The sequence below is a fragment of the Salvelinus alpinus genome, chromosome 15, assembly GCF_045679555.1.
Source record: "Salvelinus alpinus chromosome 15, SLU_Salpinus.1, whole genome shotgun sequence".
NCBI classification, from domain to species: domain Eukaryota; kingdom Metazoa; phylum Chordata; class Actinopteri; order Salmoniformes; family Salmonidae; genus Salvelinus; species Salvelinus alpinus.
The window spans coordinates 5,959,998-5,987,279 of record NC_092100.1 but is presented as its reverse complement, the minus strand read 5'-3'; the positions used below and the strand labels follow the sequence as shown (position 1 = coordinate 5,987,279).

Genomic DNA, 27,282 nt, shown 5'->3' with positions numbered 1-27,282 from the left:
TTGTCGGATTCTTGTTTGATGTTTGCTGTTCCTGTGTCCTTGTTCCGCCCTGTCGTGTTCTCTGCCTTCTTCAGATGCTGCGTGTGAGCAGGTGTCTATGTCAGCTACGGCCTGTGCCTTCCTGAAGCGACCTGCAGTCTGTGGTCGCGTCTCCAGTCGTTCCTCTCTATTGACGAGAGGATTTCAGTTTCCTGTTTTGGATTACCATTGATTATATCCAGGAGAATCATTATTTGTTTAATACTGGAATAAAGACTCTGTTACTATTACGTCGCTTTTGGGTCCTCATTCATCAGCATAACAGTAGTAGATCAATACAGGTACAGGACTGTAGTAGATCAATACAGGTACGGGACTGTAGTAGATCAATACAGGTACATGACTGTAGTAGATCAATACAGGTACAGGACTGTAGTAGATCAATACAGGTACAGGACTGTAGCAGATCAATACAGGTACAGGACTGTAGTAGATCAATACAGGTACGGGACTGTAGTAGATCAATACAGGTACAGGACTGTAGTAGATCAATACAGGTACAGGACTGTAGTAGATCAATACAGGTACAGGACTGTAGTAGATCAATACAGGTACAGGACTGTAGCAGATCAATACAGGTACAGGACTGTAGCAGATCAATACAGGTACAGGACTGTAGCAGATCAATACAGGTACAGGACTGTAGTAGACCAATACAGGTACAGGACTGTAGCAGATCAATACAGGTACAGGACGGTAGCAGATCAATACAGGTACAGGACTGTAGCAGTAGTGACGCTGCTGATGCTGAAACCCCTTGTTAGTGAATAGGTCAAATTAGCTTTAGATTTTTCTGTCTTTTCCCGGCTTCATAAAAAAAAGTGAATATTTTCACTTTAAACATAGTTGTTTGTATTAATAGGCTCTGTTTACAGATCCGGCTATTTTCCAGGCTTTCTACAGGCTAGTAGCCAAGCCTACGTGGTCAGATTAACTTGGTGTTGGAATTTGGCTCTCTGTTCAGACTCTAACTAATGGCGTGCGTTTGTGGAGGTTACCTAGGCTACCCGGTGTTGGATTGTACAACACCTACCCTCTGTAGCCTATTACCCCCCCCCCCCCCCCCACTCCTCTGTATTATTTGTCTCCCCCCTTTGATGAAGAGAAGTGTACACTCTTCTGAAAGATATAGACCCAGTGCTGAATCCCTGTCTGAAGCCCACACACAGTAGCCTACATCACGTGATCATCTAGACCGCTGTTCCTTAGCAGCAGGAACTACCTCTAAATAAATACCTTCTTACCATGGAACAGATATTATAATCATGTCTGAGGCTGTATAGTAAATGGCACCCTATTCCCATTTTCGTGCACTACTTTTGACCAGAGCCCTATGGCATCCTATTCCCATTTTCGTGCACTACTTTTGACCAGAGCCCTATGGCATCCTATTCCCAATTCCGTGCACTACTTTTGACCAGAGTCCTATGGCATCCTATTCCCAATTTCGTGCACTACTTTTGACCAGACCCCTATGGCATCCTATTCCCTATTTAGTGCACTACTTTTGACCAGAGCCCCTGGATCAGGTGCACCTGACCTGCTGCAGCTAATAGCAGAAATGATACCAGTGTAAAGGAAGATAACTTACTGAAGGATTTGGTGCCTGAACTAGTACCTAGTGAACAGGGAACAGAGAAGTCACTAGCGTGGTTCGAGATCTGTTTTGTACGGTCTTGTCAACTTCATACGGTTGACGAATTACCACAGGAGTGGTCTATACAAAGAGATCCCGTTAAAATAGTGCTCCTTTTACAGCATAAACACACCTCAGACCAGACTAGGAAACCAAACCACCTCGGACCAGACTAGGAAACCAAACCACCTCGGACCAGACTAGGAAACCAAACACACCTCGGACCAGACTAGGAAACCAAACACACCTCGGACCAGACTAGGAAACCAAACACACCTCGGACCAACCACCTCGGACCAGACTAGGAAACCAAACCACCTCGGACCAGACTAGGAAACCAAACCACCTCGGACCAGACTAGGAAACCAAACACACCTCGGACCAGACTAGGAAACCAAACCACCTCACTGGCTCACTACTAGAGGTCTTCACGGGTATCAAAAAAGTTGGACCCGTTCTGAAAATGACTTGGGGCTTTCCCACCCGGACCTGATACGCATAAAACCTTTTTTTTTTTAAATAGAGACCCATTCCCGAACGGACCCGAGGACAACTTAACCCGTTCCGTATAGACCTGGTCTAATCCAGACCCGGTCTGATCCGATTGTGTACTTTATTAGCCAGAGATTCTAATGCTGGAGAGGAGGGAGAGAGAGGCTAAAGTGACCAAGCCGACTTGCGCTATAGTAGACTAGTAGCTGTCATAGCTAGGTTATTTATCATCAAATATGATTACGTAGTACCTATCTTGACTGCATCAACACGAGAGAAGCTAGTCAAGCTAGCTAACATTAGGCTGGAGATTATGTGCTTTCTCATCCTGCAGTTACACACAACAACTCCATTTAGAATATAAAGAAGCAGACTACCTGTTGGCTGTTGGCCATTGTAGCCTATCCTTCTCCTTGAACTTTTAATTCCATCTTCCATTGATTAGATATCTCCTAACTGTTGCCCCACACTGAGGCTCTATGACTGTAACCTGGTGCCCCTTTGATGATTTATGATTGGCCAACAACAACAACAAGCCACACGCCACGCTCCACTCACGTGAAAAGCAAGAACAGCAGCATAAATTCTAACATTTCTCTCTCTCTCTACTACAACAATCACGTTAGGATCTGTACCGGTCCTTCCGGACAAGTCAGTTAAAATTACACATATCCCGTAACCTGTGACAATCCTTTCCGATCTGACCCAGTCCTGTGACATTATTTAGAATTTTGGATCCGGACCTGCTTGGGTCTCGGTTATTCAGGTACAGATGGATTCGTGAAGACCTCTACTCAGTACCTGTTCTGTTGTTCCCTAGGTGATGAGTTGGAGTACCTGATTGGCTCAGTACCTGTTCTGTTGTTCCCTAGGTGATGAGTTGGAATACCTGATTGGCTCACTACCTGTTCTGTTCCCTAGGTGATGAGTTGGAGTACCTGATTGGCTCAGTACCTGTTCTGTTGTACCCTAGGTGATGAGTTGGAGTACCTGATTGGCTCACTACCTGTTCTGTTCCCTAGGTGATGAGTTGGAGTACCTGATTGGCTCAGTACCTGTTCTGTGGTTCCCTAGGTGATGAGTTGGAGTACCTGATTGGCTCAGTACCTGTTCTGTTGTTCCCTAGGTGATGAGTTGGAGTACCTGATTGGCTCAGTACCTGTTCTGTTGTTCCCTAGGTGATGAGATGGAGTACCTGATTGGCTCAGTACCTGTTCTGTTGTTCCCTAGGTGATGAGTTGGAGTACCTGATTGGCTCAGTACCTGTTCTGTTGTTCCCTAGGTGATGAGTTGGAGTACCTGATTGGCTCAGTACCTGTTCTGTGGTTCCCTAGGTGATGAGTTGGAGTACCTGATTGGCTCAGTACCTGTTCTGTTGTTCCCTAGGTGATGAGTTGGAGTACCTGATTGGCTCAGTACCTGTTCTGTTGTTCCCTAGGTGATGAGTTGGAGTACCTGATTGGCTCAGTACCTGTTCTGTTGTTCCCTAGGTGATGAGTTGGAGTACCTGATTGGCTCAGTACCTGTTCTGTTGTTCCCTAGGTGATGAGTTGGAGTACCTGATTGGCTCACTACCTGTTCTGTTCCCTAGGTGATGAGTTGGAGTACCTGATTGGCTCAGTACCTGTTCTGTTGTTCCCTAGGTGATGAGTTGGAGTACCTGATTGGCTCACTACCTGTTCTGTTCCCTAGGTGATGAGTTGGAGTACCTGATTGGCTCACTACCTGTTCTGTTCCCTAGGTGATGAGTTGGAGTACCTGATTGGCTCACTACCTGTTCTGTTCCCTAGGTGATGAGTTGGAGTACCTGATTGGCTCACTACCTGTTCTGTTCCCTAGGTGATGAGTTGGAGTACCTGCGGCCCAACATCTACCGTAACGTAGCTCGTCAGCTGAACATCACCGTTGCGTCTGAGAGCGTGGTGTCTGATGCCTTCCTGGCTGTGGCTGCAGAGATCTTCTCCACCGGTAGGTCAATGCCTATTCACTACCACACCAGTACGACTATCCCTCTCTGACAACAAGTTTGGGGCAAACAAACAATCGGCCATTTTATATGACCTGTGTTGACTCGGATGTGATTTTTTTCAGCAGCGTGTTTCCATCTACTATCTACAATATGGTGGATTCATAACCAGGCCAGCTCAACTTGATTTGGCTTGGCTCGGTTCGGCGTAGGACTGTGACATATATTTTAACGTATGGACGACACTACTCTGATTTATAATGTATCTGGGTTGTAACATGATGCCTGTGGCAATGTCGGTACAGAGTTCTTGTATTGTGGCAAATATTAGCACGAATATTCATGGGAAAGAGAAGTAAGGAAGCACAGAGGATGTTGGGGGGCCTTTTAGAAAAGGAGGAACTAGTGGATTCATTATCAATCAAACACAATGAAGATATTTCAACATCGGGAGTGCTATCGCCTGACTCACTTCAAGGAAGACCAGCTCTCAGTGTGATGTGTTATATTTATTTTATACCACTCTTTAAAATGATTTACTGACAGGGGCTAAAGCATAGTTCTGTGGGAGACGGGAGGAATAGACCACTTCTGATATGTCTGTACACATTCAGTCTTTTTCTGTCTTTAGGTTTAGATTTAAAGCTCATAAAGCTTCAGGGGATTTTACAACGGAAACACACTCTGAGCAACCTGGAGCCTGTAGAGGACAGATTGAGACTCAGCCATGAGCCTGTAGAGGACAGATTGAGACTCAGCCATGAGCCTGTAGTGGGCAGATTGAGACTCAGCCATGAGCCTGTAGTGTGCAGGTTGATACTCAGCCATGAGCCTGTAGTGTGCAGGTTGAGACTCAGCCATGAGCCTGTAGTGTGCAGATTGAGACTCAGCCATGAGCCTATAGTGGGCAGATTGAGACTCAGCCATGAGCCTGTAGAGGACAGATTGAGACTCAGCCATGAGCCTGTAGAGGAGAGATTGAGACTCAGCCATGAGCCTGTAGAGGACAGATTGAGACTCGGCAATGAGTCTGTAGAGGAGAGATTGAGACTCAGCCATGAGCCTGTAGAGGACAGATTGAGACTCAGCCATGAGCCTGTAGAGGGCAGATTGAGACTCGGCAATGAGTCTGTAGAGGACAGATTGAGACTCAGCCATGAGTCTGTAGTGGGCAGATTGAGACTCAGCCATGAGCCTGTAGAGGAGAGATTAAGACTCAACCATGAGCCTGTAGAGGAGAGATTGAGACTCAGCCATGAGCCTGTAGAGGACAGATTGAGACTCAGCCATGAGCCTGTAGAGGGCAGATTGAGACTCGGCAATGAGTCTGTAGAGGACAGATTGAGACTCAGCCATGAGCCTGTAGAGGGAAGATTGAGACTCGGCAATGAGTCTGTAGAGGACAGATTGAGACTCAGCCATGAGTCTGTAGTGGGCAGATTGAGACTCAGCCATGAGCCTGTAGAGGAGAGATTAAGACTCAACCATGAGCCTGTAGAGGAGAGATTGAGACTCAGCCATGAGCCTGTAGAGGACAGATTGAGACTCAGCCATGAGCCTGTAGAGGGCAGATTGAGACTCGGCAATGAGTCTGTAGAGGACAGATTGAGACTCAGCCATGAGCCTGTAGAGGGCAGATTGAGACTCGGCAATGAGTCTGTAGAGGACAGATTGAGACTCAGCCATGAGTCTGTAGTGGGCAGATTGAGACTCAGCCATGAGCCTGTAGAGGAGAGATTAAGACTCAACCATGAGCCTGTAGAGGAGAGATTGAGACTCAGCCATGAGCCTGTAGAGAACAGATTGAGACTCGGCAATGAGTCTGTAGAGGAGAGATTGAGACTCAGCCATGAGCCTGTAGAGGGCAGATTGAGACTCAGCCATGAGCCTGTAGAGGACAGATTGAGACTCAGCCATGAGCCTGTAGAGGGCAGATTGAGACTCGGCAATGAGTCTGTAGAGGACAGATTGAGACTCAGCCATGAGTCTGTAGTGGGCATATTGAGACTCAGCCATGAGCCTGTAGAGGAGAGATTAAGACTCAGCCATGAGCCTGTAGAGGAGAGATTGAGACTCAGCCATGAGCCTGTAGAGGAGAGATTGAGACTCAGCCATGAGCCTGTAGAGGAGAGATTGAGACTCAGCCATGAGCCTGTAGAGGACAGATTGAGACTCAGCCATGAGTCTGTAGAGGAGAGATTGAGACTCAGCCATGAGCCTGTAGAGAACAGATTGAGACTCGGCAATGAGTCTGTAGAGGAGAGATTGAGACTCAGCCATGAGCCTGTAGAGGGCAGATTGAGACTCAGCCATGAGCCTGTAGAGGAGAGATTGAGACTCAGCCATGAGCCTGTAGAGAACAGATTGAGACTCGGCAATGAGTCTGTAGAGGAGAGATTGAGACTCAGCCATGAGCCTGTAGAGGGCAGATTGAGACTCAGCCATGAGCCTGTAGAGGACAGATTGAGACTCAGCCATGAGCCTGTAGAGGGCAGATTGAGACTCGGCAATGAGTCTGTAGAGGACAGATTGAGACTCAGCCATGAGTCTGTAGTGGGCATATTGAGACTCAGCCATGAGCCTGTAGAGGAGAGATTAAGACTCAGCCATGAGCCTGTAGAGGAGAGATTGAGACTCAGCCATGAGCCTGTAGAGGAGAGATTGAGACTCAGCCATGAGCCTGTAGAGGAGAGATTGAGACTCAGCCATGAGCCTGTAGAGGACAGATTGAGACTCAGCCATGAGTCTGTAGAGGAGAGATTGAGATTCAGCCATGAGCCTGTAGAGGAGAGATTGAGACTCAGCCATGAGCCTGTAGAGGACAGATTGAGACTCGGCAATGAGTCTGTAGAGGAGAGATTGAGACTCAGCCATGAGCCTGTAGAGGGCAGATTGAGTTCAGCCATGAGCCTGTAGAGGACAGATTGAGACTCAGCCATGAGCCTGTAGTGTGCAGGTTGATACTCAGCCATGAGCCTGTAGTGTGCAGGTTGAGACTCAGCCATGAGCCTGTAGTGTGCAGATTGAGACTCAGCCATGAGCCTATAGTGGGCAGATTGAGACTCAGCCATGAGCCTGTAGTGGACAGATTGAGACTCAGCCATGAGCCTGTAGAGGACAGATTGAGACTCAGCCATGAGCCTGTAGAGGAGAGATTGAGACTCAGCCATGAGCCTGTAGAGGACAGATTGAGACTCGGCAATGAGTCTGTAGAGGAGAGATTGAGACTCAGCCATGAGCCTGTAGAGGACAGATTGAGACTCAGCCATGAGCCTGTAGAGGGCAGATTGAGACTCGGCAATGAGTCTGTAGAGGACAGATTGAGACTCAGCCATGAGCCTGTAGAGGGCAGATTGAGACTCGGCAATGAGTCTGTAGTGGGCAGATTGAGACTCAGCCATGAGCCTGTAGAGGAGAGATTAAGACTCAACCATGAGCCTGTAGAGGAGAGATTGAGACTCAGCCATGAGCCTGTAGAGGACAGATTGAGACTCAGCCATGAGCCTGTAGAGGGCAGATTGAGACTCGGCAATGAGTCTGTAGAGGACAGATTGAGACTCAGCCATGAGCCTGTAGAGGGCAGATTGAGACTCGGCAATGAGTCTGTAGAGTACAGATTGAGACTCAGCCATGAGTCTGTAGTGGGCAGATTGAGACTCAGCCATGAGCCTGTAGAGGAGAGATTAAGACTCAACCATGAGCCTGTAGAGGAGAGATTGAGACTCAGCCATGAGCCTGTAGAGAACAGATTGAGACTCGGCAATGAGTCTGTAGAGGAGAGATTGAGACTCAGCCATGAGCCTGTAGAGGGCAGATTGAGACTCAGCCATGAGCCTGTAGAGGACAGATTGAGACTCAGCCATGAGCCTGTAGAGGGCAGATTGAGACTCGGCAATGAGTCTGTAGAGGACAGATTGAGGCTCAGCCATGAGTCTGTAGTGGGCAGATTGAGACTCAGCCATGAGCCTGTAGAGGAGAGATTGAGACTCAACCATGAGCCTGTAGAGGGCAGATTGAGACTCGGCAATGAGTCTGTAGAGTACAGATTGAGACTCAGCCATGAGTCTGTAGTGGGCAGATTGAGACTCAGCCATGAGCCTGTAGAGGAGAGATTAAGACTCAACCATGAGCCTGTAGAGGAGAGATTGAGACTCAGCCATGAGCCTGTAGAGAACAGATTGAGACTCGGCAATGAGTCTGTAGAGGAGAGATTGAGACTCAGCCATGAGCCTGTAGAGGGCAGATTGAGACTCAGCCATGAGCCTGTAGAGGACAGATTGAGACTCAGCCATGAGCCTGTAGAGGGCAGATTGAGACTCGGCAATGAGTCTGTAGAGGACAGATTGAGACTCAGCCATGAGCCTGTAGAGGACAGATTGAGACTCGGCAATGAGTCTGTAGAGGAGAGATTGAGACTCGGCCATGAGCCTGTAGAGGGCAGATTGAGACTCAGCCATGAGCCTGTAGAGGACAGATTGAGACTCAGCCATGAGCCTGTAGAGGGCAGATTGAGACTCGGCAATGAGTCTGTAGAGGACAGATTGAGACTCAGCCATGAGTCTGTAGTGGGCAGATTGAGAGTCAGCCATGAGCCTGTAGAGGAGAGATTGAGACTCAACCATGAGCCTGTAGAGGAGAGATTGAGACTCAGCCATGAGCCTGTAGAGGAGAGATTGAGACTCAGCCATGAGCCTGTAGAGGAGAGATTGAGACTCAGCCATGAGCCTGTAGAGGAGAGATTGAGACTCAGCCATGAGCCTGTAGAGGACAGATTGAGACTCAGCCATGAGCCTGTAGAGGACAGATTGAGACTCGGCAATGAGTCTGTAGAAGCCTGTACACTCATTCGTCAAGGACTGGAGACTGAAAAAATGTATTCTTGCTTCTTGCTGCTGCTTCATATTCATAAAATTAGGAGTCCTGATCTAGAGTCAGTTTTGCCTCTTCACACTTGGTAGATTTTTTGCGAAAATACCCTCTGTTACAAATATACTGCAAACTGGTCACGTCTCGACCGACACGACGACAGTTGCCCCCCTCTAAACAGGGACAGTGTAAACACAATTGTATCGCTGAGCCAACAATCTTACAGTAAAAATTGCAATAGCAGAGAAATGTTTTTTAAACAGCTGAAATATAGACTTTTTCCTTATCTTTGAGACTTGTTTTCAGTTGCAATTAGCTTTTTTAAAAATGTAACCTTTATTTTTACTAGGCAAGTCAGTTAAGAACAAATTCTTATTTACAATGACGGCCTACCCCGGATGATGCTGGGCCAATTGTGCACTGCCCTATGGGACTCCCAATACACAACCGGTTGTGATACAGCTTGGAATCAAACCAGGGTCTGTAGTGATGAGTCTACCGCTGAGATGCAGTGCCTTAGACCACTGCGCCACTCGGGAGCCTTTTAACTTATATAGTCCTGATGACTTCCATGATATATTGATCAAATGAAGTCTGGTTTGTTCTAAGGTAACCTTAATATACTACTGTAAGTTTAATAGGTCCTTTGGTTCAGCTAAAGGTCAAAATTCAGCTAACAGCCAGCACGTTGATGTGAGAAGGACAAAGAAATGATTTTGTTTAGCTTGCTAGCTGACATTAACTAGCTGTGCAGCCTAGCTAAATTATAATATGAATGACAGCGTATGATAATGTTACTGTAGTTTTATATTCGTATGGGAGGGGGTAAACGTTCATTATTGATATGCTAACGTTACTTGATCATGAAGCATGTTGTTAGCTAGCTGACTAGCAGGAGTTCGCTAGCTGTGTATTGTCAGCTAATTTAATGTGTACGACTAGAAAATAAAACCCTTTAATTTTCTGCACATGCTTGTGAATTGTTGCATTATTCAATAGTGTAATATGTTTTAGAATGTGGCGTTGCGGAACCAGAATGTGGCGTTGCGGAACCAGAATGTGGCGTTGCGGAACCAGAACGTGGCGTTGCGGAACCAGAACGTGGCGTTGCGGAACCAGAACGTGGCGTTGCGGACCTAGAATGTGGCGTTGCGGACCTAGAATGTGGCGTTGCGGAACCAGAACGTGGCGTTGCGGAACCAGAACGTGGCGTTGCGGAACCAGAATGTGGCGTTGCGGAACCAGAACGTGGCGTTGAGGAACCCGAATGTGGCGTTGCGGAACCAGAATGTGGCGTTGCGGAACCAGAACGTGGCGTTGCGGACCTAGAATGTGGCGTTGCGGACCTAGAATGTGGCGTTGCGGAACCAGAACGTGGCGTTGCGGAACCAGAATGTGGCGTTGCGGAACCAGAATGTGGCGTTGCGGAACCAGAATGTGGCGTTGTGGAACCAGAATGTGGCGTTGCGGAACCAGAATGTGGCGTTGCGGAACCAGAACGTGGCGTTGCGGAACCAGAACGTGGCGTTGAGGAACCAGAAAGTGGCGTTGCGGACCTAGAATGTGGCGTTGCGGAACCAGAACGTGGCGTTGCGGAACCAGAATGTGGCGTTGAGGAACCAGAATGTGGCGTTGCGGACCTAGAATGTGGCGTTGCGGAACCAGAACGTGGCGTTGCGGAACCAGAACGTGGCGTTGCGGAACCAGAACGTGGCGTTGCGGACCTAGAATGTGGCGTTGCGGAACCAGAACGTGGCGTTGCGGAACCAGAACGTGGCGTTGAGGAACCAGAATGTGGCGTTGAGGAACCAGAACGCGGCGTTGCGGAACCAGAATGTGGCGTTGCGGAACCAGATTGTGGCGTTGCGGAACCAGAACGTGGCGTTGCGGAACCAGAACGCGGCGTTGCGGAACCAGAACGCGGCGTTGCGGAACCAGAACGCGGCGTTGCGGAACCAGAACGCGGCGTTGCGGAACCAGAACGCGGCGTTGCGGAACCAGAACGTGGCGTTGCCAGCCACAACGACAGGTAAGGCAAGGATGTCATGTGAATTGAAAAGTAGAAATCTCTCTCGGCACTACGCTTCATCTCTCGTAGTGGGAATAGGGCCTTAGATCACAATGAATCACATGGACAGGGGGGGGGAGCAGGGCCCGTATTCACAATACTGATCTATGATCAGGTCCCCACCTGTCTATACAATCGTATACGTTGTGATCCGTAAGGAAAACTGATTCTAGATCAGCACTCCTATCCTCTGAGATGCTTGATACGGTCCCTGGTCGGGCGGGTCTCCTACTGTCAGACTCGCAATGGAACTGGTCGAGGGAACAATTCTGGAACCAATATTTTGGTTAGAATATGACAATCAGAAGCCTGGAAGCTGTGAATTCTAGACTGTAGATTCTTTCCTGTTGCTGCTCTGCTCTCCCTTCAGAACAGAACTGGTAGAGGGTTGAACTCAAGGCTGGCCCATATTGGGTTAGAAAATGCACATGCCAAAGGTAATTACAAATGACAGACTGTTCTGTTAGGCCCCAGCTAGCCCAGGGAGTTTACTCCACAATTTAATCAGCCTTCTCCAGAGTAATTACCTACAATCTCCACCCTGCTACAGTAACAGTAACTCTGCAACAAAAGGCAATTAAAGGGATAATTTGACATTTGGGCAATTAAGCACCCCCCCCCCCCCCCCCCCCCCCTACTTACCAAGAGTCCGAGAACTCACGGCTACCATTTCTATGTCTCTGTGTGCAGTTTGAAGGACGTTGACGCTAGTTTCTGGAGCCATTGCTAACTAACTAACTAACTAACTAACTAACTAACTAACTAACTGAAAGTCTACCAGAGCAGCTAGCATGTTAGAATAAAAAGGGCTTAAAAAGGATAAGTATAAAAAAGGTGCATAGTTGCCAAAATGTCAAAATATCCCTTTAAGGAGTGGCAACTCAAGGGCAAACATCAGTCGTTTCTTCCAAATTGCCCCTTATTCCCTTTATAGTGCACTATGAGGAGTGAGGAGTGAGGAGCCTTTTGGAATGCAATCCAGGCCATGATCTTAACTGAATTTACTGTCTGAAATGGCTAAAGTATTCTACTGAGAACCATGACTGTGGTTTTAAGCAGACAGATGTACAGTAAGTGGCTACAACAGGATGGTTAAATGAGATCATATCTGTGTACTGGGCATCCTGTTAGTAGCAAGAAAAGCTGCAGGGCCTTTCTTAGGGATTTATCCTGTTGTCACACTGTTGTTGACCTAGTCCTGTTGTTTACTCAGTCCTGTTGTCACTCTGCTATTGTCACTCTGCTGTTGACCTAGACCTGTTGTCACTCTGTTGTTGACCTAGTCCTGTTGTCACTCTGCTGTTGACCTAGTCCTGTTGTTACTCTGCTGTTGACCTAGTCCTGTTGTTACTCTGCTGTTGACCTAGTCCTGTTGTTACTCTGCTGTTGACCTAGTCCTGTTGTTACTCTGCTGTTGACCTAGTCCTGTTGTCACTCTGCTGTTGACCTAGTCCTGTTGTTACTCTGATGTTGACCGAGTCCTGTTGTCACTCTGCTGTTGACCTAGTCCTGTTGTTACTCTGATGTTGACCGAGTCCTGTTGTCACTCTGCTGTTGACCTAGTCCTGTTGTCACTCTGCTGTTGTCACTCTGATGTTGACCTAGTCCTGTTGTCACTCTGCTGTTGACCTAGTCCTGTTGTTACTCTGCTGTTGACCTAGTCCTGTTGTTACTCTGCTGTTGACCTAGTCCTGTTGTTGCCCTTGTCCTGTTTTTACTCTGCTGTTGACCTAGTCCTGTTGTTACTCTGCTGTTGACCTAGTCCTGTTGTTACTCTGCTGTTGACCTAGTCCTGTTGTTACTCTGATGTTGACCTAGTCCTGTTGTCACTCTGCTGTTGTCACTCTGTTGTTGACCTAGTCCTGATGTTACTCTGCTGTTGACTTAGTCCTGTTGTTACTCTGCTGTTGACCTAGTCCTGTTTTTACTCTGCTGTTGACCTAGTCCTGTTGTTGCCCTAGTCCTGTTGTTACTCTGCTGTTGACCTAGTCCTGTCGTTACTCTGCTGTTGACCTAGTCCTGTTGTTACTCTGCTGTTGACCTAGTCCTGTTGTTACTCTGCTGTTGACCTAGTCCTGTTGTTACTCTGCTGTTGACCTAGTCCTGTTGTCACTCTGCTGTTGACCTAGTTGAGTTGACCTAGTCCTGTTATCACTCTGCTGTTGACCTAGTTGAGTTGACCTAGTCCTGTTGTTGACCTAGTCCTGTTATCACTCTGCTGTTGACCTAGTTGAGTTGACCTAGTCCTGTTATCACTCTGCTGTTGACCTAGTTGAGTTGACCTAGTCCTGTTGTCACTCACAGTAGACTAGTCTTTACTAAAACCACAGGGTACAAAATAGAATGTATGGCTGTCACAAATGGCATCGTATTCCTTATACAATGCAGTACTTTTGACCAGAGCCCCCGAAGGGAGATAGAGGTCCATTTGGGCTGTATCCCAGCTCGAGTCCGGCTACATACAGAACTTTCTCTCCATTACTAACGTAGTGGAGAGAGTTATTTGACCAGGTGTAAGACAGGAGAAGTCTCACACTGATAGACAGGGGGTCTTTGTTGTGATGTTTCTTTTGTTTTGAGATAAACATAGTTACAATCTATCACAAGAGACGATAGTATCTATGGTATCTATAGCTATACTAATTATAGTCGTGTTGACATTGTCCCATTCTGTCAGGGAATGACTGTTGAATCCATGACGTTGGACTTAAACCTTATATTACACACAGAGTCCATTACATTGTCAGTTGATTATATTACATTTTCAGATCAAAATCCCTAGAACTATTTGTTTGGATGAGAAATCATGTTATGTTACTTAGAACTGAAAATTAGCTTATTTGGACAAAGGAATTAGACTGTGCTAGGAACTATTCAGTCCTCATAGCCAGAACACCTTACCATAAATGGTAGTGTACTAGATAAAATCCTTACTGAAAACAAATGCTTCAAGTTTGATAAATGTCTGAGCTAGTAAGGAATAATGTAACCCTTTTAGAGATGGCCTGGCTGTTTCTGGTGTATTGGTGGGGTCTTGTTCACGGGCAGTTAGGCATGTCTGCTGAATGTCTGGCTGCTGCTTCTAGTTGCATAACTCCTCTCGCTCTCTCTCTCTCTCTCTCTCTCTCTCTCTCTCTCTCTCTCTCTCTCTGTCTCTGTCTCTGTCTCTGTCTCTGTCTCTGTCTCTGTCTCTGTCTCTGTCTCTCTCTGTCTCTCTCTCTCTCTCTCTCTCTCTGTCTCTCTGTCTCTCTCTCTCTCTCTGTCTCTCTTACCTCTCTCTCTCTGTCTCTCTTACCTCTCACTCTGTGTCTTTCGCTCTCTCTCTCCCCCCTCTCTCTCTCTGTCTCTCTTACCTCTCGCTCTGTCTCTTTCTCGCTCTCTCTCCCCCCTCTCTCTCTGTCTCTCTTACCTCTCGCTCTGTCTTTCTCTCTCTCTCTCTCCCCCCCCTCTCTCTGTCTCTCTTACCTCTCGCTCTGTCTCTCCCTCTCTCTCTACCTCCTCTCTTTCTCCTCTTCTCTCTCTCTCCCCCCTTCACTGAAGGAGTTCCTGGCAGAGATGCAGTCAGCTCCTCAAACACACTCCGGTCTCTCAGACAGACAGGGAGCTCAAACAGACAGGCAGACAGGGAGGGAGCTCAGACAGACAGGGAGCTCAAACAGACAGGCAGACAGGGAGGGAGCTCAGACAGACAGGGAGCTCAAACAGACAGGCAGACAGGGAGGGAGCTCAGACAGACAGGCAGGCAGACAGGGAGCTCAGACAGACAGGGAGCTCAAACAGACAGGCAGACAGGGAGGGAGCTCAAACAGACAGACAGACAGACAGACAGACAGACAGACAGACAGACAGACAGACAGACAGACAGACAGACAGACAGACAGACAGACAGACAGACAGACAGACAGACAGACAGACAGACAACCAGACAGACAGAGACAGACAGGGAGGGAGCTCAGACAGACATACAGACAGGGAGCTCAGACAGACAGACAGACAGGGAGCTCAGACAGACAGACAGACAGGGAGCTCAGACAGACAGACAGACAGGGAGCTCAGACAGTCAGGGAGCTCAGACAGACAGGCAGACAGGCAGGCAGGGAGCTCAGAGAGAAAGACAGACAGGGAGCTCAGACAGACAGGCAGACGAACAGGCAGACAGGGAGCTCAAACAGACAGACAGACGAACAGGCAGACAGGGAGCTCAAACAGCCAGACAGACGAACAGGCAGACAGGGAGCTCAAACAGCCAGACAGACAGACAGACAGACAGACAGACAGACAGACAGACAGACAGACAGACAGACAGGCAGGCAGACAGGCAGGCAGGCAAGCAGGCAGACAGACAGACAGACAGACAGACAGACAGACAGACAGACAGACAGACAGACAGACAGGGAGCTCAAACAGACAGACAGACAGACAGACAGACAGACAGACAGGCAGGCAGACAGACAGGCAGGCAGACAGACAGACAGGGAGCTCAGACAGACAGACAGGGAGCTCAGACAGACAGACAGGGAGCTCAGACAGACAGACAGGGAGCTCAAACAGACAGACAGGGAGCTCAGACAGACAGACAGGGAGCTCAGAAATGCACTGCTTAGTGGTAATGCTCTGTCATGCATCCGTCAGGCAGCATGATCATGTTTAACCCAAGCCATTATCTCACGTCATTGCTATAGATTCTCAGTATTATGCATTAATACTTTGACATTATCCGTTGTGTAAATAAGCTTAAAGGAAATGGTCAACAAAGAGGTGTACATTTTTTTACGATTATTAAAATGTGTTGGAAGCGCTATAACATTATAAACATGTCTGAAGACTCGACTGTCTGAAGAGAGAGTGTCTGCACTGTTAGTCGTACTGGGTGTTTATGTGTCTGCACTGTTAGTCGTACTGGGTGTTTATGTGTTTATCACCCCGCTCCTCCGCTCTCTCCACTGGCTTCCAGTTGAAGCTCGCATCCGCTACAAGACCATGGTGCTTGCCTACGGAGCTGTGAGGGGAACGGCACCTCCGTACCTTCAGGCTCTGATCAGGCCCTACACCCAAACAAGGGCACTGCGTTCATCCACCTCTGGCCTGCTCGCCTCCCTACCTCTGAGGAAGTACAGTTCCCGCTCAGCCCAGTCAAAACTGTTCGCTGCTCTGGCACCCCAATGGTGGAACAAACTCCCTCACGACGCCAGGTCAGCGGAGTCAATCACCACCTTCCGGAGACACCTGAAACCCCACCTCTTTAAGGAATACCTAGGATAGGATAAAGTAATCCTTCTAACCCCCCCCCCCCCCCCTTAAAAGAGTTAGATGCACTATTGTAAAGTGGTTGTTCCACTGGATATCATAAGGTGAATGCACCAATTTGTAAGTCGCTCTGGATAAGAGCGTCTGCTAAATGACTTAAATGTAAATGTAAATGTATGTGTCTGCACTGTTAGTCGTACTGGGTGTTTATGTGTCTGCTGTAGAAGGTTCTAGTGTCTTGAGTCTCTGTCTGCATCTCTCCTCAGGTATAACGTGGGGGAAGGTGGTGTCCCTGTATACGGTAGCCGGTGCCCTGGCGGTGGACTGCGTGAGGCACGGTCACCCAGCCATGGTCCACACCATCGTAGACTGCATGGGGGAGTTTGTCCGCAAGAGCCTGGTCTCCTGGTTGAAGAAGAGAGGAGGATGGGTAAGAGGAACACTAGATATATAGAAATATAATCTATAGAACGTTAGAGGTCCCGTTCCCTTTTTTGTTTATAGATTAGGTTTCTATACTCACCCATAGACATCGGATTGCTGGAATGAAAAGCCCGTCAGACGACCGCAGACAGACACCCTCAGTGTGGCTGACTTGGTTTTGGATGTGTTTCTGTGGTTTCACCGTCGTGGTGGTTTATGTCTCTGCAGCAGGGAAGGCGGTTGGTTGACTGATGATATAGCTCAGACTGCACTGCCTTGTGGGAATGTTTACCTTTCATATAATGTATGGATACTAGTCAGAACCCTGTCAGTAGTACTGCATGGATACTAGTCAGAACCCTGTCTGTAGTACTGTCTGTATACTAGTCAGAACCCTGTCAGTAGTACTGTCTGTATACTAGTCAGAACCCTGTCAGTAGTACTGTATGGATACTAGTCAGAACCCTGTCAGTAGTACTGTATGGATACTAGTCAGAACCCTGTTAGTAGTACTGTATGGATACTAGTCAGAACCCTGTCTGTAGTACTGTCTGTATACTAGTCAGAACCCTGTCAGTAGTACTGTATGGATACTAGTCAGAACCCTGTCAGTAGTACTGTATGGATACTAGTCAGAACCCTGTCAGTAGTACTGTATGGATACTAGTCAGAACCCTGTCAGTAGTACTGTCTGTATACTAGTCAGAACCCTGTCAGTAGTACTGTCTGTATACTAGTCAGAACCCTGTCAGTAGTACTGTATGGATACTAGTCAGAACCCTGTCAGTAGTACTGTATGGATACTAGTCAGAACCCTAACCCTGTCAGTAGTACTGTATGGATACTAGTCAGAACCCTGTCAGTAGTACTGTATGGATACTAGTCAGAACCCTGTCAGTAGTACTGTCTGTATACTAGTCAGAACCCTGTCAGTAGTACTGTCTGTATACTAGTCAGAACCCTGTCAGTAGTACTGTATGGATACTAGTCAGAACCCTGTCAGTAGTACTGTATGGATACTAGTCAGAACCCTAACCCTGTCAGTAGTACTGTATGGATACTAGTCAGAACCCTGTCAGTAGTACTGTATGGATACTAGTCAGAACCCTGTCAGTAGTACTGTATGGATACTAGTCAGAACCCTGTCAGTAGTACTGTATGGATACTAGTCAGAACCCTGTCAGTAGTACTGTATGGATACTAGTCAGAACCCTGTCAGTAGTACTGTATGGATACTAGTCAGAACCCTGTCAGTAGTACTGTCTGGATACTAGTCAGAACCCTGTCAGTAGTACTGTATGGATACTAGTCAGAACCCTGTCAGTAGTACTGTATGGATACTAGTCAGAACCCTGTCAGTAGTACTGTATGGATACTAGTCAGAACCCTGTCAGTAGTACTGTATGGATACTAGTCAGAACCCTGTCAGTAGTACTGTGTGGATACTAGTCAGAACCCTGTCAGTAGTACTGTATGGATACTAGTCAGAACCCTGTCAGTAGTACTGTCTGGATACTAGTCAGAACCCTGTCAGTAGTACTGTATGGATACTAGTCAGAACCCTGTCAGTAGTACTGTCTGGATACTAGTCAGAACCCTGTCAGTAGTACTGTATGGATACTAGTCAGAACCCTGTCAGTAGTACTGTCTGGATACTAGTCAGAACCCTGTCAGTAGTACTGTATGGATACTAGTCAGAACCCTGTCAGTAGTACTGTATGGATACTAGTCAGAACCCTGTCAGTAGTACTGTATGGATACTAGTCAGAACCCTGTCAGTAGTACTGCATGGATACTAGTCAGAACCCTGTCAGTAGTACTGTATGGATACTAGTCAGAACCCTGTCAGTAGTACTGTATGGATACTAGTCAGAACCCTGTCAGTAGTACTGTATGGATACTAGTCAGAACCCTGTCAGTAGTACTGCATGGATACTAGTCAGAACCCTGTCAGTAGTACTGTATGGATACTAGTCAGAACCCTGTCAGTAGTACTGTCTGGATACTAGTCAGAACCCTGTCAGTAGTACTACATAGATACTAGTCAGTAGTACTGTATGGATACTAGTCAGAACCCTGTCAGTAGTACTGTCTGGATACTAGTCAGAACCCTGTCAGTAGTACTGTATGGATACTAGTCAGAACCCTGTCAGTAGTACTGTATGGATACTAGTCAGAACCCTGTCAGTAGTACTGTATGGATACTAGTCAGAACCCTGTCAGTAGTACTGTCTGGATACTAGTCAGAACCCTGTCAGTAGTACTGTCTGGATACTAGTCAGAACCCTGTCAGTAGTACTGCATGGATACTAGTCAGAACCCTGTCAGTAGTACTGTATGGATACTAGTCAGAACCCTGTCAGTAGTACTGTCTGGATACTAGTCAGAACCCTGTCAGTAGTACTGCATGGATACTAGTCAGAACATATAGTATGTATAAGGACAAGAACAAGTTAGGAAACAGAAAGAGAAGTTGCATTGCTCAACTTTGACCTCTTCTGTAACATAGTTGATAATAGACAGACGTGTGTAAAACTCATGATTGATCTCCTAGATGACAGACTCGGCACTAAGACGGTCATAGTGGACAGTAAGAAAGCCTGTGTCTGCAATCTTAGTGAAAAAAAGGGTTCCAAAATGGGTTCTTCGGCCGTCCCCATAGTAGAACCCTTTAGCGTTTTCAGGTAGAACCATTTTTGGAAAGGGTTCTACATGGAACTCAAAATGGGTTCTACCTGGAACTCAAAAAGGGTTCTACATGGAACTCAAAAAGGGTTCTACATGGAACTCAAAATGGGTTCTACCTGGAACTCAAAAAGGGTTCTACATGGAACTCAAAAAGGGTTCTACCTGGAACCCAAAATGGGTTCTACCTGGAACCAAAAAGGGTTCTTCGAAGGGTTATCCTATGGGGACAGCCGAAGAACCCTTTTAGATTCTAGATAGCACCTTTTTTTCCCCCTCGAAGAGTGTGCAGAGTGTCTGTACAGATACATTGTGCATTGACTATGACAGCTGTATGCGTTTCCCTGTGTTGTACCCACCTATCAGGTCTGTCCTGAACGTGTCCTGAACGTGTCCTCCAACGTGTCCTGAACGTGTCCTGAACGTGTCCTGAACGTGTCCTCCAACGTGTCCGCTGAGAGAATAGCTAAATAAAACTGAGGCGAACAAGAGCCGGAACACAACACAATCATGACTGTGCAAAAACAAAACTCCCTGCTCTGTACATAGTAAAAAGGCACTGTGTTTTTTTACTAACTCGAAGATTTCACCTGAAAGCATGAGGTGTCTGTCAAAGCTATTTCAAAAAAAAAAAATACAAATAAAAACATCCAGAAATGGAGTTGAATTTATTTGAGCCACTTACTTTAAGAAACTCCAAAGAATGTCTCAATATAGTCTTGCTCTAGAGGACATCTGATATAAATCTGTAAAGAGCAAAGTGTGGAGCTCAACTGGTACTCGGAGCAGAGAGCAGAGAGGAGGCCTGGCAAGGAGCCGTGGCCTAGATCTGTGAGTCCTGCTCTTTTGGCAAAGCTTAAAAATCAACCAAGAATCCCTCTACACTGGGGCTGGGGTCTGTGTCCCAAATGACACCATATTCCCTATGTAGTGCACTACATTCAATCAGGACCCAAAGGGCTTCATTTGGGACACAAACCTTGGCCCATTGGAAGTTAAAACATGCCAGATAATGAAAGAGGTCTACGTGACCTAATCCCATTCCTCTGGCCTCATCTCTGCAGGTTCCAGTTGAAACCAGAAGGGTATACTATGTACGTAGCTAGATCTACCCAGGCTTTTCTGAAGTGACCTAGCTTCAGTTAGCTTCACATTCCAGTTTAGGCTTCATCTGTGCTACGACCGTGGATATTGCTCTTCCGCCTGTCGGCTAACTCTAGCAAGCTTATAACTACGAGTGCTAGTCGACCCCCCCAAAACTATTCAATGAGGCGATGCTGAAACATCAATCCATGGACAAGTCAGCGCCACATTTACATTTGTGCAGAAATCAAAATGAAAGAAGAGGGATCTTGCATATTCACCAGACTCTTAGAAGTGACGTCTTTAATTGTATTACGTTTCATTAATGCCGTTAGGTTGCTGTTAACGCCGGCAGTTAGCCTAGTGGTTCGAGCGTTAGGGCCAATAACCGAAAGGTTCCTGGTTTGAATCCCTGAGCTGACATGGTAAAAAAAAATCTGTCGTTCTGCCCCTGAACAAGGCAGTTAACCCTGTGTTCCCCAGGTGCTGTGGATGTTGATTAACCCACTGTCCCCCCCCCCCCCACACACACACGTCTCTGATTCAGAGGGGTTGGGTTAAATGCAGAAGATGTATTCAGTTGTTCAACTGACTAGATATCCCCATTTCTTCGGTGTGCTTATTAATGCACACAACACCTTTTTCCCCCACTACTATCGATAAAATACTTTTTATAACAGCCAGAAGAGGACTGGCCAGCCCTCATAGCTTGGTTCCTCTCTAGGTTTCTTCCTAGGTTTTGGAAGAACCTTCTAGGGAGTTTTTCCTAGCCACCGTGCTTCTACACCTGCATTGCTTGCTGTTTGGGGTTTTAGGCTGGGTTTCATTGGCCCTCAACTTGCAGCTCAGACATTTCATTCTGGATAAGAAGAGTTAGCCCTGAGTTAGCCTGCCCTGGAGCAGGTTAGTTCTGAATACAGGATAAACAGAGTTAGCCCTGAGTTAGCCTATCCTGGAGCAGGTTAGTTCTGAATGCAGGATAAACAGAGTTAGCCCTGAGTTAGCCTGCCCTGGACCAGGTTAGTTCTGAATGCAGGATAAACAGAGTTAGCCCTGAGTTAGCCTATCCTGGAGCAGGTTAGTTCTGAATGCAGGATAAACAGAGTTAGCCCTGAGTTAGCCTATCCTGGAGCAGGTTAGTTCTGAATGCAGGATAAACAGAGTTAGCCCTGAGTTAGCCTATCCTGGAGCAGGTTAGTTCTGAATGCAGGATAAACAGAGTTAGCCCTGAGTTAGCCTATCCTGTAGCAGGTTAGTTCTGAATGCAGGATAAACAGAGTTAGCCCTGAGTTAGCCTGCCCAGGAACAGGTTAGTTCTGAATGAGAGAATAAACAGAGTTAGCCCTGAGTTAGCCTGCCATGGAACAGGTTAGCTCTGAATGCAGGATAAACAGAGTTAGCCCTGAGTTAGCCTGCCCTGGAACAGGTTAGCTCTGAATGCAGGATAAACAAAGTTAGCCCTGAGTTAGCCTGCCCTGGAGCAGGTTAGTTCTGAATGCAGGATAAACAAAGTTAGCCCTGAGTTAGCCTGCCCTGGACCAGGTTAGTTAGCCTGCCCTGCCCTGGACCAGGTTAGTTCTGAAGGATTCGTTGCCATAGAAATGTACCTGGCTAAAAGGCGAGCAACATTCCTATGATCGGTTATCCCGAGTTGAACTCAGAGTTGACCAAAGTTACCTTGCTAACTCCTCAAACCCGCTAGTAGTATAACCCTCTGATTTCTCAAGACAGCCTGACCTATTTTTATCAGATTAGTATGGAACACAATGTGTTGTGTAACCAACTACAACCTTGTAAAATTAGGTGCAGATTTACCCCAATTCTAGTCCTGGTCATCTTTTTTGTAACATGCAGTTGCCATACTGTACATTTCACAGAAATGCTTAGGCACTGACCGATTTTACAAAAACTGAAAGGGTCAGGAAACGTTGCTGATAAAAACCCATACCACAACATTGAGAAGGAAACGGCTGCTATTATCAGATAGTAGAACTGTGTGTTGATGTAGCCTACTTATTTAGTCTCAATGTTTTCTTATGTCTTAAGGACTATTTTTTCTCTCTCTCCTTATCATGTATTTTTTTTATTGCCAGTCAAAACCTTTTGACCAATTGTCACAAGTGGTATTTTGAAATATGAGTTGTTAAGATTACAGTGTTTTGTTTTGATTGGGACATTGCATACTTGCACGTTCGCCATATTTCCTTCTACTTTTTTTCTGGACATGGTCAATGTAAACGTGTTTTTTAATGAACATTTTAACCTGACCTCTAGTCTAGATAATATCTATTTGCTTAGAGCAGCGTGTGTCAAACACATTTTGTAATATAATATCGTCCTGTTAATGCAGGTAATTTATCTGGCATTCATTGGTTATAGACTAACTGTTAAAGGGTCACTCCCTGTGTAAAGGAAATTGACTGGTATATAGGGCATCCCTCAACTGCCTGTGAAACTTTGACCTGTCAAATCATAAGTGCCCAGCTTCTGCTCAGAGGTCCCATTTTCCTTCAGAGGTCCCATGTCTGTGTCCTGACTCTCCACCCTTCTCCTTCAGAGGTCCCATATCTGTGTCCTGACTCTCCACCCTTTTCCTTCAGAGGTCCATGTCTGTGTCCTGACTCTCCACCCTTCTCCTTCAGAGGTCCATGTCTGTGTCCTGACTCTCCACCCTTTTCCTTCAGAGGTCCATGTCTGTGTCCTGACTCTCCACCCTTCTCCCTCAGAGGTCCCATGTCTGTGTCCTGACTCTCCACCCTTTTCCTTCAGAGGTCCATGTATGTGTCCTGACTCTCCACCCTTCTCCCTCAGAGGTCCATGTCTGTGTCCTGACTCTCCACCCTTTTCCTTCAGAGGTCCATGTCTGTGTCCTGACTCTCCACCCTTCTCCCTCAGAGGTCCCATGTCTGTGTCCTGACTCTCCACCCTTTTCCTTCAGAGGTCCATGTATGTGTCCTGACTCTCCACCCTTCTCCCTCAGAGGTCCATGTCTGTGTCCTGACTCTCCACCCTTCTCCCTCAGAGGTCCCATGTCTGTGTCCTGACTCTCCACCCTTTTCCCTCAGAGGTCCCATGTCTGCGTCCTGACTCTCCACCCTTTTCCCTCAGAGGTCCCATGTCTGTGTCCTGACTCTCCACCCTTCTCCTTCAGAGGTCCCATGTCTGTGTCCTGACTCTCCACCCTTCTTGCACACATGTCCCCTCATGGATTTAAAAGTATTGATTATTGTAATCATTGGCTGGAGGGAGTGTCCACCGTTGGTATATCCATGATGGGAAGTATGCAATTGCACACTTTGGGAGAAGGTTGAATAATTGGGACGTACAGTATCTGAGTGATTGGGACGTGCAGTATCTGAGTGATTGGGACGTACAGTATCTAAGCGATTGGGACGTGCAGTATCTGAGCGATTGGGACGTACAGTATCTGAGTGATTGGGATGTGCAGTATCTGAGTGATTGGGACGTGCAGTATCTGAGTGATTGGGACGTGCAGTATCTGAGTGATTGGGACGTGCAGTATCTGAGTGATTGGGACGTACAGTATCTGAGTGATTGGGACGTACAGTATCTGAGTGATTGGGACGTACAGTATCTGAGTGATTGGGACGTACAGTATCTGAGTGATTGGGACGTACAGTATCTGAGTGATTGGGACGTACAGTATCTGAGTGATTGGGACGTGCAGTATCTGAGTGATTGGGACGTACAGTATCTGAGTGATTGGTACGTACAGTATCTGAGTGATTGGGACGTGCAGTATCTGAGTGATTTGGACGTACAGTATCTGAGTGATTGGGACGTGCAGTATCTGAGTGATTTGGACGTACAGTATCTGAGTGATTGGGACGTGCAGTATCTGAGTGATTGGGACGTGCAGTATCTGAGTGATTGGGACGTGCAGTATCTGAGTGATTGGGACGTGCAGTATCTGAGTGATGCTGTCTCTCTCCTCTCATAGGCTGACTCACCCACTCTCTCTCCTCTCATAGGCTGACATTCACCCACTCTCTCTCCTCTCATAGGCTGACTGTCACCCACTCTCTCTCCTCTCATAGGCTGATATCACAAAGTGCGTGGTGAACACGGACCCCAGCTTCCGCTCCCATTGGTTGGTGTCTGCTACCTGCGCCTGTGGACATTACCTGAAGGCCATGGTGTTTTACCTGCTACGGGACAAGTGACAACGGAGGACGAGTTGAGTCACGACCACACGATGGACAACCTGCCCCATCCGCCAGTGTAGGACAAAAGAACCTTATCCTGGTCCCAGATCTGTTCGAGCTCCTGACAACTCTATTGCTGTCATTGTCAAGCCAAACATGTTTGTTTTGAGTGTTTCAATCAAGGAGTTTGTCAGGACAGTGAGTGTCAAGGAGTTGTCATGACAGCCCAAACAGACTGGCACTCAGCCAACCGGGCGTCTGTCTGAGCTGCAGCCATCCCTCCTCTAGAGTTCTAGATATGTTGTTGTTTACACTGCACCTCCGCCACTGCCACTGACGAGCACCTTGGGCCTTCACAAACAAATGAAACAAACGCACTGGCATTGCAACATCGACTTGAATAAGCTTGTTAGCTACGTCTGCTTTGAACAGGGTATTTATCGATTTAGCTTGACAGTATTATTGTGACGTACAAGTACAGATTCTCCAGCTGTATTGTGAGGTAGTAGTCTATACATACGGATCCATAGCATTAACAGTTGACTGGAATGGGAATGCCCATTCTAGTTATTCTATATCTGGATCTCTGTTTTTCTATAGCTCTCTCTGTCACATTCCTTGTTTTCTTTATGCTTACATAGACTGGTTAACTGATAACGTCACAAAAGAAAACGCGCAGAAGGACGTGTGTCCTGATTCTGGATGGCCAGACAGCTAGCAACAATGACAAGAAACTGCCCTGATTCTGGATGGCCAGACAGCTAGCAACAATGACAAGAAACTGCCCTGATTCTGGATGGCCAGACAGCTAGCAACAATGACAAGAAACTGCCCTGATTCTGGATGGCCAGACAGCTAGCAACAATGACAAGAAACTGCCCTGATTCTGGATGGCCAGACAGCTAGCAACAATGACAAGAAACTGCCCTGATTCTGGATTGCCAGACAGCTAGCAACAATGACAAGAAACTGCCCTGAGTCTGGATTGCCAGACAGCTAGCAACAATGACAAGAAACTGCCCTGATTCTGGATGGCCAGACAGCTAGCAACAATGACAAGAAACTGCCCTGATTCTGGATTGCCAGACAGCTAGCAACAATGACAAGAAACTGCCCTGATTCTGGATGGCCAGACAGCTAGCAACAATGACAAGAAACTGCCCTGATTCTGGATGGCCAGACAGCTAGCAACAATGACAAGAAACTGCCCTGATTCTGGATGGCCAGACAGCTAGCAACAATGACAATAAACTGCCATGTTGGGGAATCGTAAGTGGCTCATTTTGATCTTGTTCTTGATTCAATGTCTTGTTTTTAGGTGTTTTGACTGATGTCACGTCTATGCTAATATGGCTAATATTTGCTAGCTAGCGTGCTAACCAACAACTGTAACGATGTATTTGAGAGACAACAAGTGCTCATTGTGCAACTTTATTTATGTTTTCAATAAACATTGTAGATTAAATATAGTTTACATGTTGTTAACAATCTAAGCCAACTTCGTCTGTTTTGCCCCATAGTTGTGCATGTGTTGGTTTTGTTGCTAAACAACCAACCCGTCTTTTACTCCTGGGCAAATATTAAATTTAAAGCAATGGAATATTTGTATAAATTTGAGTTTCATTTCTGCACATACTGTATGTCAAGTGAAGTGTGGATATGGCCCAGACAGAGTGGGAGAATTTCAATTGCTATTTCCTCACGTCCCCTCTCCTCACCTTCTCAAACCCCATTGGATGAGCAGGTCAAAACGGAGGGACCTCTGACCTTCTCATCCAATTGGTTTTGAGAAGGAGGCGAGGAGAGAGGATGCGAAGATTCAAAGAATAAACAATTGAGATTCTCCCAGTGCTTCTAAATAAAGCAGAATGTTCAGCCCCTAGTGGCTGGAAATAAGAATGACCGAAAAACACAGGACGTGACGTTGTGATTTTATGATCTCTGGATTGACGATGGTCAGATGAATGAAAAGGATAACGGACTTCACTAAGTGAAATAATGATCAATTCTTCAGTTTGAAATATAGTTTTGATTATAACGTTTGTTTGCATGCTTCATGTATGGGCTTGTAAGTAAGCATTTCACTGTAAGGTGTTCGGTATTCGGTGACAAATAAGATTGGATTTATGTGACGAGTGTGTGGATTTATATAAATCCCCCAGATTTTGTGTGTGTGTGGGGGGGAGGGGGGGGGGGCTGTTTTTTGTAGAATATTGTGATGTTATGGATCACTCCATCGTCTGAAACTTAAAATCCCATTCAGACATTTTTTGTCTGTATTATTCTACAAGTTATTTTAATTTCATGAATAACAACTACACAGTAGCTTACATATATTATATTTGGCAACACTGAGTGTCTTCAGAAAATAAAATGTGTTATATTTCAACTTTGTTTTAATTGGTTTCATTAATGTCAAAACTATAGTATCATACATTGAAAATGGATAGCTACCAATTTTGCCTACTTTCAAGTGAATGGCCCAAATAGTCAAAGTCTGCCATATACGGTCTTGATTAGCTAACCTATCATGATTTACTGCCATCTAGCGTCCAATATATTTATATCACCAAACATTTTTCTACATTGGAATGTGAGAGACTTCATTCCG

At 46.5% G+C, this 27,282-nt stretch overlaps 1 protein-coding gene across 1 annotated transcript in view; it reads left to right on the top strand.

Annotated features, from left to right (window-relative positions):
- The window catches only part of LOC139539412 (bcl-2-related ovarian killer protein homolog A-like), a 46,165-nt gene extending 19,105 nt beyond the window's left edge, over positions 1-27,060 (top strand). Inside the window, exons 2-4 of the mRNA XM_071342343.1 lie at positions 4,007-4,135; positions 16,581-16,744; positions 24,564-27,060. Coding sequence (XP_071198444.1) covers positions 4,007-4,135; positions 16,581-16,744; positions 24,564-24,689 — 419 coding nt within the window. The 3' untranslated portion in view covers positions 24,690-27,060. The remainder of the gene's footprint in view (positions 1-4,006; positions 4,136-16,580; positions 16,745-24,563) is intronic.
- Positions 27,061-27,282: the final 222 nt, after the last annotated feature.